The 16,359-nt window shown below is 40.9% G+C and overlaps 1 protein-coding gene across 2 annotated transcripts in view; it reads left to right on the forward strand.

Moving 5' to 3' along the window:
- The first annotated feature begins 213 nt into the window (after nucleotides 1-213).
- ULK2 (unc-51 like autophagy activating kinase 2) overlaps nucleotides 214-16,359 on the forward strand; it is a 40,310-nt gene continuing 24,164 nt past the window's right edge. For both annotated transcript variants that reach the window (XM_068415699.1, XM_068415700.1), the window contains exons 1-7: nucleotides 214-932; nucleotides 2,187-2,279; nucleotides 3,548-3,589; nucleotides 12,785-12,817; nucleotides 13,190-13,226; nucleotides 14,677-14,850; nucleotides 15,941-16,014. In XM_068415699.1, the coding sequence (XP_068271800.1) occupies nucleotides 840-932; nucleotides 2,187-2,279; nucleotides 3,548-3,589; nucleotides 12,785-12,817; nucleotides 13,190-13,226; nucleotides 14,677-14,850; nucleotides 15,941-16,014 (546 nt within the window). In that variant the 5' untranslated portion in view covers nucleotides 214-839. The remainder of the gene's footprint in view (nucleotides 933-2,186; nucleotides 2,280-3,547; nucleotides 3,590-12,784; nucleotides 12,818-13,189; nucleotides 13,227-14,676; nucleotides 14,851-15,940; nucleotides 16,015-16,359) is intronic.

The raw sequence follows: 16,359 nt of genomic DNA on the forward strand, positions 1-16,359 counted from the left end.
GGGGCGGCGGGGGGGCCCCTGGAGACGGCGGCGGGGCCGCGCGCGGCCCTGAGGAGATGGCGGCGGAGGGACCCCGCTGCGCGCTCCCGCCGGGTTAACCGGGGTGAGGCACTCTTTGGCCGCGGGCGGAAGCGACCGAGCGCTGGGGCCTGCGCGATGCGGCCTATAAATTGCGTGGGGTGGCGCGGAGGTCCGGGCAGTCGGAGCCGGGGCTGGCGGGGCGCGGATCAGTGGCGGAACGGCGGGAGCCCCAGGAGGCGGTGGCGGCCTGAGAGACCCCCCTCTGCACCCTCATACCCTCCTCCTCCTTCTCCTCTCTCGTGGGGGGTGCAGCGGCGACGACAGCGACAGCCACCCCCGGAGCCGCGGGCCGCGCCTCCGCCCGCCTTGCTGGATGCTCTGGGGCTCGGTCCCTGAGGGGGGCCGCGGCGCCGGCAGCCCCCGCTGTGGCGGGGCCATGGGGCCGGGCAGCGGCAGGGCGCGGAGCCCCCTTCCCCGCTGAGAAGGCCCCTCGTCCCGGCGCCGATGCCGCGCCGTCCCCTCACACCCGGCCCCTGAGATCCTCCCTCCGCCTCTTCCCCGCCTTGCCCTCCCCATGCCAGACGGAGCCCCTCGCCTCGGAGACGCCCTGCAGCAGCCCCGCCGGCCCGGGGGTCTGCGGCTGCCCCCGCGCTATGAGAGGAGCTGCCCCCGCCGCCGGGGGCAGCCAGGAGAGGGGCAGGCTCCCACCCCGCCGCCCGTTGCCGTGAGGCGGCTGTAGCTGCCTCGGCTGGAGGAAGAGCCCCTTTGTTTTCCCTCTCTCCCTCCCTCCTTCCCGGGGCTTCATGCCCCGCTGAGGGATGATGGAGGTGGTGGGGGACTTTGAGTACAGCAAGAAGGACCTGATAGGACACGGAGCCTTTGCTGTGGTCTTCAAAGGTCGCCACCGCAAGGTAAACAGCGATGGGCTTCGCCCGCAGCCGGAGCGGGGCCGGTTACACAAGCCGGGGCCGGGGTCGCTCCGCGGGGCTGCAGCTCTCAGGAGCCCCTCCCGGTGGGTGACAGCTGCGGGGGCGGGGGGTGGGGGGTCTTCTGGGGAGTTTTGTCGTGATTTGGGTGTTTGAGTAGAAAAAAGAAAGCCGGAAAGGTGCGGGGTGGGCTGAGGTGCCGGGGCCCGGGGCTGGGCCTGCGCCCGGGGCGGCCCCAGAGCCCAGCAGCCGGCTCCCGGCCTCCATAAACCCTTTATTTTTTTTTTTTCTCCTCCCCTAAAAAACCCAACAACCTCTCTGCATTCCCACCCCTCCTCTCTGCTGTTCGGTACCTCCCCAACATAGCGGCGAGGGGAGAGTTGCGGCTGTACGGGAGGCTGAGCCCTTTGTTTGTCAGGAGGGTCATGTTTATCTCGCTGGATAACGAGGGGTCTAACGGAAAATTGTCTCCTTTGGGACTGGCTGAAGATTTCTTAAATTCAGAGGTGTCTGGTTTCCTGGCGTGGCTTGCTAATCACCCCAGGGATTCATAGTTACGTTATGGTTTCTTGATGCTGTGAGAGTTTATTCTGGTGTTGGTGCCTGGAGTGCTCTGCTTTCCAGAAAACAACTTCAGATTTATCACCTTGGAGCATTAGGGCAGTACTGGCAACTCGGAGAGGCACAGTGCAGTGATTTGGGGGTTAAAAAAACAAAGGGAGAAAGGAAAACAGAAACTTTAAAGGCCAATGGAGATGCTCCCACCTTACAAATAAATACACAATTTATTTTTAGATAATATATAAATAGACAATATACAAGTTTATTTAAAAAAAACAGATGTTTTCTTGTGCAATTTTCAGCTGTAGAGCATAAGGCGGCTGAAAATGGGAAGTCCTTAAAGGAGAGTAAAAGTAACTCGATTATTGAGAGGATTAAAAAGCAGATACATAGCACCACTGCCAAAAAATAAATGGGATGTGATTACTTGCTCCTTTTGGTTTTTAAATGCTTTTGAATCCCTGAAAATGCAGTGTAGCTGCAGCTGGATTTTAATAGCTGCATGAGCTATTGTGGGATGAAATAGTTCTTGATGGTGTCATGTGATGTAGTAATCACTGGTGGTAGAGTAGGGGTGATCTTGCAACTTTTTCTGCAGTGCTTCACTAGCTAGTTGTTAGTGGATAAAGTTAAAAAAAATATAAATCTGACAATACTTTTCTGTTTGTTTGTTTCCAGAAAACTGATTGGGAAGTTGCCATAAAGAGTATTAACAAAAAGAACTTGTCAAAGTCACAAATCCTACTTGGAAAAGAAATAAAAATCTTAAAGGTATGTTAATTTGCAGTGATTTTTAAAGCTGCTTTGCTTGAAAAGGAAAAGAGCCTTTTGACCTGGTTCATTCCAGGTCATGGGTGGTGTCACAGTAATTGCTATTCTGCCTTTTGTTTCTTTGTTACTTCCAGGAGAAATTCAGAACTAAAAAGACTAAGGAAAATTAAAAAAAAAAAGATACTTTTTTAGTTCTGGAAATGGTCTCAGAACAGGATATGGGCATGCTTTTGTAGTTAAAAGTGGAAAATTGTTGTAGAACAAGTCTCTGTGCTTTGCTTATTGCACATGTAGAAAACTGTGTCCTTCAGGATGGCTAATGTGGCACTTTCCCGAAGCAGTGCATGCAACAGAACTCGTAGCTGAGGGTAAAATATGAGTCTTTGATCTTTCTTCATCTTCTTTGCTCAAAGATGCCTTGAAAGCTAAAATTGGCATGCTAGATTTGATTCCTGAAGCAGTCTTCCCACTTCTGAGTTGTGTTAATTGACTTAAAATGTGTAGTGTGGCTCTAATGAAGGAAATAAACCGGAGCATCATTTAGTTTTTCAGTGCTGTTTTATGGAAATGTCTCCTTGGATGGTCTCTTAGCGTTCTCTGCTCTCTGAACTTCACCACATCTCATTTTACATAGCTTTGCAGTAATAATTAGTGCTGCTTTCTTTCCATGTTGCCAAGCTTCCTGAGATATGTCACTATTTTGTACACCAATATATACATATTATATTCTAGTATGTTTATTGTATACCAGAAATTGTAGGGCTGGGTATATTAGTGTGCTGCAAGTACTTAGCAAAGACAGATGCTTTTTTGAGCAGTTACAAATAATTGCATGAGCTGTCCTGTGAGTTTTACTTGGTGTTATTTGGTTTGATTTCCTTTTTATTGTAAAACGGTAAAGTTGACTTGAACATAGTGTAGTTGGTTACTCTGCTAAGCAAGAAATTGTGTGAGACTATAAAATTAAATTTAGTCAGTTTTCAGTACTCATTAAAGGATCTTGTGCTGTAGTACTTTCTGTAACAAGACAGAGAAAATAAATTCTGGAACCAAATGTTTTTATGACCTCTGAAGATATTGCCTAATTTCCTATTCCTGTAAATATTTTCTAAGTAGCTGGGATTTCCTCCAAATTCCATCAGGTGGTCTAAAAAAGATGCTACCTTTCTTTGTAAAAGTTGGTTCTCTTGGATTATCACCTAGCAGATTAAATTTAAAATAATAATAGTAACAGGCTATTTCCATAATACAAATATTTTGTTTTACAGGAACTTCAGCATGAGAACATTGTAGCTCTCTATGATGTCCAGGTAAAATTTATTTTGATGCCTTTTTCTTCATTAAAATTTATTTATGAAAATAGAATGCATATATATGTGTACTGAGCAGAAACTTTTGAATGGCCATATATTTTGTTGCTATAATCAGAAAATTTAGGTATTTAGAAAAAGAAATCCAGTTCCCTAGCAGTGGCAGGGGCGTTCTCTCATCTTCAACACACTATGTGCTTAGTTTGAATTGGTTCTTTCTAGTAAGCAGGATGCACAGTTGGGCTAGAAAGCCGTGAGGGATAGGGTTTACTTCCAGGCAGCAGGGGCAAGTGGCAGCCTGAGAACCTCTGCAGAGGCTGTTTGTGTACTTTGGTCCTGTCTCCAGAGAAAAAGCATCAGCTGGCTGGGCTGGGAGCTCTGTCGGTGGCAGTGACTATTCTCCTGAATTAGCCTTGTTTCCTTGGCCCTGAAATTCAATTGGGAAGTGGGTGTTTGTGGAAAACGACTGAATACACCTGAAGGAAAATGTACTAGTAGGAGTTGTTCTGAATGGATGAAGCAAGTGACGTTAAGAAGTCAACATAATTTACAATACTCTGTTGTAGAAAAGGAGCAGCATCTTTGAGATCTCTGTCACAAAGAAATGTATTGTGCAGCCCTGTGTCACGGTGAGGAAAAACTGAAGGAAGTAGCAAACCATGATCACACGTGTATATATTGCTGTTGCCTGTGCTCAGAAGGCTAGGATAAAGTGTAAAAGACAGACAGACATTTGGATCTTGTCAAGTGGGAGAAATAAGTATTAAATTGCTTCAAATTGTCTTCATTTTTTTATTCCCAGGATTCTGCCTGATAATGTGAAGGAGTGAGTTTTTTGTCCTATCTAGGGTAGTGTTTTCTACTTAGTAAGAACTACGGTTTTTTGTATCCTAAGGCCTGCAAGTGTTGAGTAAAGCTAAATATGATGTGATACAGCTTATACAGCCACTTGTTCTGCTTGAATAAGAACTATACGTTTCTCTCCTGGGCTCAATTCTAATCTTAAATAAAGAGTTACATTTATGAAAAAATTATTAAGAACCACCCTTGGGGCATTGCATAGTTAAAGCAATGCAAAATAGACATTTTGATATTCTTCAATTTTTTTCTGTCTTTACCATTTGCATCCTAAAAGGTTTTCAGTTTATGTGTAGATGTGTATCCCTGTAGCTGTAGGAGTCTGTGTTCACAGGGTATGTGCTAGGTAGGCTGAGGGTTTAGTGTGTGTAGCGCTACAGGACATGTACTGACTTCTGTTGGCTTTTGGTACAAAGCGATTATGTTCCTGTAGTAACAGACTATATATCAAAACTTCACATTTGAATGTGTAGATTCTTTTCCCTCCTGGATCTTAACTTCAGAGCTCTGTATTTTGAATGATGTTAGCTGCTTTGGGAGGGAAAGTGTAGTCTCTTGAGCTTCTTGAAGAGACCAGGTTTTCCTGAGTATTGCTAAGTGGAAATAATCTCTCGGCATCCTAAATTTAGTATATCGAGACATCTTAAAAGAAACTGGAATTGGTGACTGGGGGCGTTGGTGTATGAGTAAGCAGCTGAATTTCAGATTTATCATTTACAGCAGTTTATATGTGAAGATTACTTACCAATTTATATGTGAAGATTACTTACCAAGCTTTGCAGCTCAACCTGAGAGTAGTTGACTAGATGTGTTTTGATGATTTAAAGTTGTGTATCTTCTAAGCCTTGGAGAGGCTCTTGCTTCTTTTGATTTACACACAGAACATCCACAAGGGAAGAGGGAACAGAGCCCTACACTTGTCTATGGTTTATATACCTAAAGGTTGTTTAAAAACATAACTTTGATACTTTTCTGTTGTGCCACAGGAAAAGGTGCCCTTAGAGTGACAGGACTTCTTGAATGGTCAGTCCTGTACTCTCCATGTGAGAAGGGGATGTTGCTGCTTGTCACTGACTATTGCATTTAAATAAAATGAACAGTGAAAGCAAAGAGAAGGGAAAACCCGTGTCTCATACCTTGGATATGTTTCAAACATATCCATGGCAAACATAAAGCTTGGCAGTATGATGCTACTTCTATAGAAGAAATTGCTTTGCAAAATATGGTCTGAAGAATGTGATGCTTGCACAAATAAGCTTCTCCCTTTCTGCACAGGGCTGTGTTTGTGAAATATTATACATCATTAACTTGTATGATTACATTAATTTATAACCCAGCAAGAACGAACGCTATGCAAGGCATCCTCATGTCTAGTAGGCTGTTACACCTACTAATTTTCTTTAGCGTTTCATGTTCTAGCATGTGCTGCCCTTTTTGTTTGCCACAGTGTTGGGAACATAGTGATACAGTACAGCAGATAAGACTTTAGGATTTCAAGCAATTTTTAAGTTACAGAAGCTATTTTTTTTTTCCTCAGTGCTGGAGCCAGTGGAGTCTGTGTCACAGTAGGAAGTTCTCAGTGTGACTGGGAGTCTGTTTTATTTTTATAGTTCTGTTGGTCTGAAGTTTTTCTTAACCTTAGACAGTTTGAAATAAGAAAATGCTCATGTTTCAGATGCACTGTTTGGCAGACCATTTAGCCGACTAATCCAAGAACTGATTGTTGTACTGAGTTTTCAGACAGAAAAGATGGTGTGCAAGGTCAGTGGCAAAACTAAGTGAAAAAAGTGTGCATTAATTGCAATGAAGAATAAATGTTTTTACATCTCGTAATATTAAATGAAATTATTTGTACTTAATGGCAGTACTTTGAGATTAAAGCTGTATCCCTGCCTAGCGATTTGGAATATGTCTTTTAAGTTTGAGAATGAAAGGGCTGTTATTATTTTACATATTGCAAAAGGCTTCATTTGGAATTGTTTTCACAGGAGATAGATTCCTTCTCTTTCATCTCTCTTCATTTATGGTTGTGTTCCTGTTGAATGATCTGTGACCAGTCGCACAAGTCGGTGTAATAGAGATACATACATCGTTAAGGTTTTAATTAGACCCAAGGAGAACTTGTGAGCTATTCTGCTGATAGTATATGAACGTTTTAAAGCCTTCCATGCTGCTGTTGCTTCAGCTCCTATGAACACCATGTTGATATGTTACTTTAGTATGTGTAGGGTCCACTGAGTTAAATTATTAGAAGTGCCCGTTCATCTGGAGACACACCCGAACGAACTGGTGTGCCATTAGTGTTGTATGTGCGTTGGTCGGCATAAAACCCTTTTGTTCTGGTGCCAGCACAATAATTACCCTTGATTTCCGTAAGGTGGTTACACACAACACTGGCAGGTTTGATCTGCAGTTAAGCATTTTATGTAAGCAGAGCGTACAGTTGTGGTTTGTGCCATCTCAGAAGGCTGGGGATCTGCACACACCAGGGCGTGGAGACCAGTGGTTTTAAGGCTGAAGGCATTTGTGGAGGTACTTAAATACAAACTCTTCATCTGTGAGAGGCAAATGTTTTGCAGTAGTAGGGCTCTGAAAAAATAAGCGTATGCAGCTCACCTCTAAATGTGAAATTAATTTTTCATGAAGTGAAATACTTAAAACCACCAGAATATAAGAGATGGATAGCAAGACATAACCTGTTGAGACATTTTTTTACTTATCTTCTTGGGTAAGAGTATGGTATTCTTTCTTTCAAGAATAAAAAAACCTCTTGACTCTCTAAAATGGTATAGGAATGCAGCTCTTTTCCCATGGTGTTGCTACAGGATATCATTCATCCTGCAAAAGATCAGTCAGTCTTGAATCATGTTAATTGGGGAAATGGAGCCCACTGTTTCTCAAAAGCAAAAGGAGTCTAAAATAACCTCTATCTCACCAGCATAAAGTACATTGAGTTCCTTATACTGAAGTATGAAGGTATCAGTAAGTTATTTGGAATGTGCTATATTTAGGACATGAATTTACAGTTTTGGGCAGTTCATGATCCCAAGTGTGTGCTGAGTAGAACTGATCTCTTACACGGTGCCAGACAGTGCCTGTTTTAGCAAATAATTTAATTCAAAACCTCTTTAGAATGTCAGCCCTCAGAATGAAAGCCTGTAATGTATCCTGGAGATAGCATTTTAGAAGAATGAATTAATGTCTTCACTGTATGGAGTCTGAAGTTTGCTATTTGAACAGTAGTTTAGGGAGAAGTAATTTCTAGTGTGTTATTGGAGAAACAGTATCTGAACAGAAATTGTTTCTTGTCTTAGCTTGTTGGTACGTAGCAGATAAAATAACTGCAGCTGCTTCTGCTGTCCTTGAAAGCAGTGAAAGCTGGTGGGAACAAAGCCAGCGGTTCTTCTGGTACCTACACCTCAGCCTTTACTTACCCACAAGTGCCCATGAGTTCTTACTAGGGATGCTTATGGAAGGAACCATGTTTATGTATACGTGTTGTTTTACCAGCGGGAATTAAATCTTGCTGTTTGGTTTGCCCAAGGACTCCAGTTGGTCAGGTAGTATTGCATATGTTTCTTGACGTGGTTCCTTCAAGCATTCTGATGTGTGCTCTTGATCTTGGTGCCTCACAGCTTTGATTGCCTCCATACTCTCATCATAGCTGTTTCTGAACTGTCATCTTTTGAATGACGGTGTCTCAATATCTTTATTTTTTCCCTCAGCTCCTTGATTAAGGCCTTTGTGTTTGTCAGTATCCATCCTCACTGTCTGTGGAAACAGTCATATGAAAACATGCTGTCCAGACAAGTTTTCAGATAAAAACAAAAATCCTGCCCTGTAGAAATGGTAAAGGTGTTGAAATACTGCCTGGCAGCTGATGCTAACTGGAAGGCTGGTTACGACAACATTGGACTGCAAGGAATGACGCCAGCGCAGGTGTTGGAAGGTTAGGGACAACCCGTTGGAATTTGTTTTGGCCCACAGACCAAAGAGTTGGAATTTCTACATAGTCCTTGGCTTACCTGCTGTGCCTAGGTGCTATAATTTGTATTTAAACACTGTTTCAGAAGATCTTCAGGTACGCGAGCGTGTTAAATGTTTGGTGTGCTGTGAACACCTCCCCTTTGTGTTGTGCAGCAGGCCAGTCTCTTTCACTACCTCCCATTTATATTAAAGTACAGCATTTCACGTAACAAAATGAATGATACAGCTGTTGTACATTTCTCCACAGCTGATTGCTCTTTTATGTGAATAATTGGCAGCATGCACACTATTTGAATCCTACAGGCACATGTCAACTGACATTTAGGCTGAGACTTAACATTTAATCAGAACTAACAAAATGTTCAATCCTTTAGACAGGATAGGAGCTGAACATGTTGGAAGCTGCTGCAATGGTGCACTCGCAAAGCAAAACAAGAGTATCTGTAGTATAGTAAGAAACAGCCTTAAAAAGATCTGGATCAGTCCTTTTTTCACTAAATCATTAGAACTTCTGCCAAATGTACTTAATGCTCAGAAAAAATGAGGAGCGTGTTCCTGGCCAAAAAATCAAAGCAAATATAGCACAAATTAACATATCAGAAAATTAATCAGATAATAGCGGTACACAAGCTGTCAGGTTAACTCCCATGCTCTTGGGAGTCCAATCATAAACTGCAGCTAAACAGAATGTATCAACTTGGAGCAAAAACTATAGTAACTATTTCTTTGCCACAGTTTCTGCTTTGGCAGCTCACTAAGAGCTCCTTGCAGACTTTCAGCTTGTTCTAAAGGAGGACTTCCTAACCAAAAAGAAATCTAGGGTATGTTTCTGCCAATACACTGGAGTTCTAGCAACAGCTGTCAGAAGTAACCATGGATGTTTTGACTTCTTTTTCAATTAATGTCTTTTAAATGGAGCTACTGCGCTGAGCCTGTGATTTGGGTTGGAACTTCACATCCCCTGAGACAACTGTTGGAAGTCTGGGATTAAAACATAGCAAGTTTTGGCAAATATGTTGCCTCTTAATCTCTTTCTAGTAGGTTTATCTGTTAGTTTACAGCATTGTAACATGGTTTCCTATTAACCTTTGCTATCTTTTACTTCAACTTGCAAATAAAACCTAGATTCAGAATAAGAAGGAGCAAAAGTAGGTTTTTGTCAAGAAAACTTTAAGCAACAAAGCAAGGCTTGCTGGGCAAAGCTGTTCCGTAATTGTTGCAACACAACATACATTTGTTTTGCTTGATTATTTTTCTAGGTAGAAGTGTAGGCCAGAACAACTCCAGCTGCAGTAGTTTTATGATCTGTATGTCAGTGTAAACTTCTGAAAGGTTTGTTATCTGTTTCAAGAAGCAGTTTTAAAATAGCTTCCTAGGTCAGCTTTATTCCTGAATGTTAGATCTGAAACATGCTGGTTTACTAATCTTTTCCTTTTTGAGCGCTTTGTTCTGCTCAGCAAGTCAACAGAAATCACAAGTCTATAGAGAGTGATCATAGGGATGGCTTTATTTTTCATCAAAATAATTTAGAAGGGTAAAATGCATCTACAGAATTGACTTGTGTTTTCTGAATGTATTCCCAAAATGGTGATCACATTCCTGGTCAGGCTGGCCAAGAACTGTGATGCAAAATGTGAGCAACTGTGAAGGGCTGAACAACATCAGCTGTTCTGAACTAAAGCTTGCATTGGGGGGGTACTGAAGTGTTTGGTTAGGAGTTAAAGTTGGGATGAGATGCAGCTGGGGAGCTTGGTACTGTGCAAAATACTCCTTCTGCAATATGAATTAGATAGGACTCTTGACTAGTCTGGGAAAAACTCTTTGTGAAACCTCTAATCTGCTCTGCTGATTTCATAAAAAAGGATTATCCAAGCTGCAGTAAGGAAACACGCTCTACTTCTTACTATGACTTTAACCCAGTGATTTTTTGATTATTAATAAGCAAGAATATCAGTCAAAAAAACCGATGAGTGATGCTATTTGAGGGAAATCTAGCGTACTCTGTAGGAATGACTGTCTTTAAACAGATGAGGGCTAGTACAACAGGAGAAATCATCAGCTCCGTGTTTCTGAAGGGAGCAGTTTCATTTGAAAGGACTTTGTTTCCGAGGGAATCCAGAAAACACATTCTCTTAGTTCTGTGATGAATAAATGTCTGTCATGAGCTGAGCATTACATACTGCCATAAGCTGCTGGCTTTGTACAGAGCGTGTTGTGTAGCGGAGGCACTGACGCTGTGGAACATCTATTTCTGATTCATGGGATCGCTATGTTCGGGTGGAAATCCAGTAGCTGAACTTCTTTCTTGTCACTGGAGAACGGATGGTTTCTGTGCTTCTTAGCTGTGTGATTCTTTTACACATCACGGTTGTCTTTTTAAGTGAAATGATCCTCAGTTGGCAGAATTTTCAGTTTGATAAATTGGGATCTCAGAGTTGCTGTTTGGCATCCTTGGGGTTCCTGAAAGAAAGTGAGTTTGTCTTGGAAGATGTTGTTGCAAAGGAACAATGTAGAAAGAAACAGCATTTATCATTATGTATTTTCAGTAATTTAGAGAGCAAGTAATTACTTATCTGTTTTTGCTTTAATGTATGCACTTATATTGCAAATTACGGTTCATGTTGGCCACAAGCGTTACAGAACATTGAACAATTGGGACTTCCTGAAATGGGATCTGCTGCTGCTTTAATATTCTGTATTGGTTGGAGTTTGCCTCTCATTCCCAACAGATTTGCCTAATGTTCCTAGAAACTTGCTTTCTTTGAAGCTAATTTCCAAATGTAAACAAATCTGTCATGTGCTTGATGTTCTGAGCTGGAAGGAACCTCAGATGCATTTCTGTAACACAGATGAGGTGGCCAAGCTAAATGCTTCCAGAAAGTGAAGCAGCCTAATACAGTCCTGAATTAACCCTAAAACAGCCGGTTCATCTTGAACTGTACTGAATACAGTTTTCTGTAGCGGATATCTGTGATGGATTGGTAGAAAGTGGCTTTAGTGGGTTGTACCATCCCTGTGCTCTGTTTGATATTTAGGGTAGTTGGTTTCCCTAGCCTGGGCCCATGGGCCCATTTTTACTTTATTTTTCTTTTTAAAGCTCCCTTGGCTGACCTGTTAGCGAGCCCTTGAAAATGGGCTACTCTTGTGGTAGTTCTTGCCAGTAAGGTCGAACTGAACATGTGCTGAAGTTTTAATACAAGCACTGAGGAAGGTGGCTAAGGTCACAGCTTTGGTTTTGCCACGCGACGTCCCTTTTGACTTTGTTTTTGACACTAGTTAGCAGAATACAGTCAGACTGTCTACAGCTCCACTTCCAGCGGGGGCATACGCCTGGCCACCTCTGGTATGCCATCTCGCTCTTTTCCTTCAACTGTCTTAAAAACATATTTTCCCACAAACTGTCAACCTTTGTTTAAGTTTCTTTCTAAAGTGAAAGGGAGGTAACACACTATGTAACTAAAAACATCATCCTGTTTATTGTATACCTGCCTTATGTTTCCTTCTAGTTCTCTTTGTGTTCCTTTACTTTATAAAAGATCTCTGAGTGTCTTCAACTTTGTAGGCACAACAAAACTATTTTATGCAGGAGACTGTGGAAAACAATGTTGATTATTGGCATAGGCAGGTAGGCTCTTTCTTCCCTCACACAAAATAAATATTTGTAAAACGGATGAATGTTCTTGTTCCAGTTGGGTTTAAGCACCGACGTTTTTACTGCATGTTTGTGGGTGTGTAGATAATTTGCAGTAGAAATTAGCTAATCTGTCTTTTGGTAACTTTTACCCAGTTACAAGAGAGGGAATTCAGGTTGCAGATAGGTCAGAGGAGGTCAGTGCTTTGGAAAGTCTCAGTACGACTGCCATAACAAGTCACACCTTTGCCATAAGGCATTTGGGTCCGTGGCAGGGACGTGCTTCTGCCAGGGACTCGCTGAGGGAGATACTTTACAGCAGTATGCATGATTCCTGAATTAATTATCCTACAAAATAGTGTTTGGGAATCGGTTTATTCCAGTTAACTGTTCTGTGATGTCTGACTGACCTTCGGCTCGTCAGATGGCAGAACCAAAGCGTGTTTTACCCAGAAGTGGGGAACATTGCTCTGGAATTCCTCCTTAGAGAACTGGTTGTTGTGGCCAGATTGTCTGATGATGGCTTTAGTCTTCAGGATATTTGAAAATGTGAAATATTTAATGGTGGGAAATGTACATTCCCCAATTCCTCTAAAACAGTGACTTTAACATAAGGTGTCTCAGTTGATTGAAAAATCTCGTTACACTTTGTTAATACAGGTACTGAAAGCCTTGTCTTGTCACATTCTTAAATGCCATTTGTTCTCCTTCTCTTTTAGGAAATGCCCAATTCTGTCTTTTTGGTAATGGAGGTACGTGTTAACATACATGTTTCTTTCTGGCTGATTTTAAAGATGATTTTTAGACAAAACTTCTTTGCACAGCTGCAAAATAACCATGACTAGCTAAAGCAAGCAATTCTGAAAACTAGATTATTAATTTCCTATGCACTACTAAATGTATCAGCAGTTTGTTCCATAAATTATTCAGTTTCATTTTATGATACTGTAAGTATTGATGAAGTGTTATACCTCAAATTATTAATTAATAATAATTGACAAAACAATTTTAAGGCAAACAGCTGGAAGGGATCTTCTAATTTTTGTTAAAAGGTTACAAAGTAAAAACTATATAGCAAGTATTTCAATGCTTGTGTTTTGAATAAAAACCTTTCTTTTTAACAGTACTGCAATGGTGGGGATTTGGCAGATTACTTACAAGGTAATTGGTTACTTTCCCTGTTAAGAAGCTATTGCATTACGTGTTTATATTCTGTATTCCTGTAATCCGTTGGTGTTTCTCTGAGATTTTTTTGCTTGTGGTTTAAATGGAATGTCTGTAGTTCCACAATGCATGTTCACCCTGGTGTGATTTTAGAGCACCCTCTTTATAAGAGTGATTGAATTCACCAGGAATCTGTTCAGTGTTGTGTTCTGTCTGCAGTCAAGGTCAGCAGCAGAGTGCTTTTTGTGTGTTTGTGTGCCACCCTGGGAGCTTGAAAACTACATTTTGAGGCTGCAGGAGGACATAAGCTTTTGCATCTGTTTAAAAATATTTCCCAGTGTATATTGCCCACAAAGTAGCAATGAAGGTGAATAAAATAATGCACAGGCAGAAAATGCTTTTTGCCACTGCTTTCAAAACAGTTGAATGTAACATTCCTGTGTTTGTAAATGAGGGAGAAGATGCAGCTAACCATAAGTAGCATGCTGAAAAATATGTGGTTTTCTATTCCTAAAGTCATATTTTGGGGGCTGCTCCCAGTGTTTTGATTCTACCTGCTTTATTTTCCAAGATGTGAACTTAAAAATTCTGAATTACTTATATAATAATGCTTCCTACAAAGAGGCATTTCAGGCTTAGGAGCGATTTTATCCTTCAACATGGCTTTGCCCAAAGTGAATCACGGCAAATGGATTCTTATTACAAACAAAATTTTGAGCAGAGATGTTAATCTTCATATTTTTCTTGATGAAGATATTCTTCTACTTACCTTTGTATCTCAGTATGTTGAAGGAATCTTTTTGTGAACAGCTATTGTTATGGTAACTGTATATTAAAAGCCTAATTCACTTCCCATTAAAATCCTTGGGCAGATTCATACAGTATAATCCAGTTCCTGCGTTCAGTACTTTTTCAGACTGCAGAATGAGATAATACCTTCTGAAGAGACTTTCAAAAGTACATTTTATTTTTCCCTTCAAAATAAATTTTAGCATGGATGAAATTTTTGAGCAGAGTGGTTATCTGCATGCCTATAATAATTTATTTAAAGAACAGGTTTTACAGCTTCAGGTCGGACCATGATTGTAGATACATTTAATGTTCTAAACTGTGAAGTTCTTTTTTTTTTTTTGGCTCCTTTGCCTTTTTTAGTGAGTTTAGGATTTAATGGTGATTGAGAAGTTTTACAATTATTATGCTACCATGTTGAATAAGCTACTGTAAAACCAGATAATTTGGAGTAGCTAGTGTAAAACTATGGAGATGTGTATGTTGTTGAGAGTATATACATCTGTAGAAAAATACTGGAGATTGGATTGTTCTGAATGTAATTCGCTCTGAATGATTGTCTTCATTGTTTTCACAGTTGATCACTATGAAGTTTATTGCTTTTTGCCCAAAGATAATGATATTTATTTTCTCATCTGCTAATGTGTGTTATTTCCAGCTAAAGGAACTCTTAGTGAAGATACCATCCGCGTGTTCCTCCAGCAGATTGCAGCAGCTATGCGTATTCTGCACAGTAAAGGAATCATTCATAGGGATCTTAAACCACAGAATATTTTGTTGTCTTACGCCAGTCGTAGGAAGTCAAGTGTCAGTGGCATACGCATCAAAATAGGTAAATACACTTTTCTCTGATCTAAAGGTAAATCATCACTGTTGGGTTGTTTCCCTACACAGAGGTGTCTGTGTAGTTAAAGCGCAGAGGGTGTACTGGATATGGTGTGTATTAGACTGATGCAAATCAGACAGTAAGTCTAGAATGATGAGCTTTATGCTGTCATGCAGATTCTCAGTATAAAAAGGACTGAGTCATAACAACCTTTTTGATTAAATCTGCAGGAAAAAGAAACCTATTTAGCTGATGTTTCTGGCATTAAACTATTTTAATTGACATAAATCTGTAACCTTTGAAATTTTGAGTAGCCGTTAGCCCATTTCAAAACTGTGTGCATGCGAGACTCCAGTTGCAGTTCCAGCTGGGCTTTTTTGTGGTAGATCCTCCTAAGGGTTATTTGAGAAGTTTAGCAATGTAGGTTATTTTGGCAGAAGGTGGTTTGTCATTGTAACTGGGGAGAGATGTCAACTGTTCAGGATACTACCAAGAGGACACTTCAGAAGTTCTAATCTCTCATTGTTGTCTGTTAAGTGTCTATTGAAAAATACTTTGTTTTTAACAACTTTATTTTCTATGCTTTTGCTCAAACAAAATCTGAGATCTCACTCCGTCTTCTAAACAGCACAGAGGAGACAAAACTTCTCTTGCTGTCCATACCTGATAGTTTCAGATGCTTTTGCCTGCATGGAAAATTCAGGCATCTGAAACTTTGCTTCTTAAACTTCTACCTGATGTGATTTCACTGAAGCAGATTGTATATTCATCACTCTTAATGAACCATTTATATTTAGCCACTGACTTCAGTCCTTTCCTGCTGATGCCAGACAGTGCTCTGCAGCTGGGGAGATGGTGGAGCAGCAGTTTGTGCAAATGATGCCCCTGCTGTTTCTTGGCTTGCTATTTGGAAGATAATACACTATTCTTTCAGTGTAACATAGATTTTACAATTCTGTGTAGTTGGTTATATATTATACCTGTCTTTTTCTAACTGGTAATTGTAGCAGATATCAATAAGAAACAGTTCATTTCTAGACTTTAAACATTTGAAAATTATCTTTCTTTTCATTGACGAATGCATTTCTTTACACAGCTGACTTTGGTTTTGCTCGTTACCTGCATAGCAACATGATGGCTGCAACTCTGTGTGGTTCCCCTATGTATATGGTAAGTGACAGTCTGTTTCAGATTATGTTGCTTATCTCAAACATTCTCCTGCCAGAACAAAATAATTTAGTGCTTGCAGATTGGCAAATGCCTAATGTTGCCTCAGAATTATCAGGGGCAGCATGCAGTTCACCCTTCCATAGTTTTACTATTTCCTTTTTTTTCTTGGGATTTGGAGATCACAGTTGTTGAAATCGGAGAGACATTGAACATTTCTTAGTGCTGCAGGAAGGAAAAATCTTAGAGAATTAAAAGGCAATACATGGTAGCATTAATTTTTTGGCAAAGTAGTTTCAGTCCCACTTACATACTTTTTTTTTCCCCTCTGAAATAGGGCATTATCTC

This window comes from Nyctibius grandis, chromosome 18 (assembly GCF_013368605.1).
Source record: "Nyctibius grandis isolate bNycGra1 chromosome 18, bNycGra1.pri, whole genome shotgun sequence".
Taxonomy (NCBI): domain Eukaryota; kingdom Metazoa; phylum Chordata; class Aves; order Nyctibiiformes; family Nyctibiidae; genus Nyctibius; species Nyctibius grandis.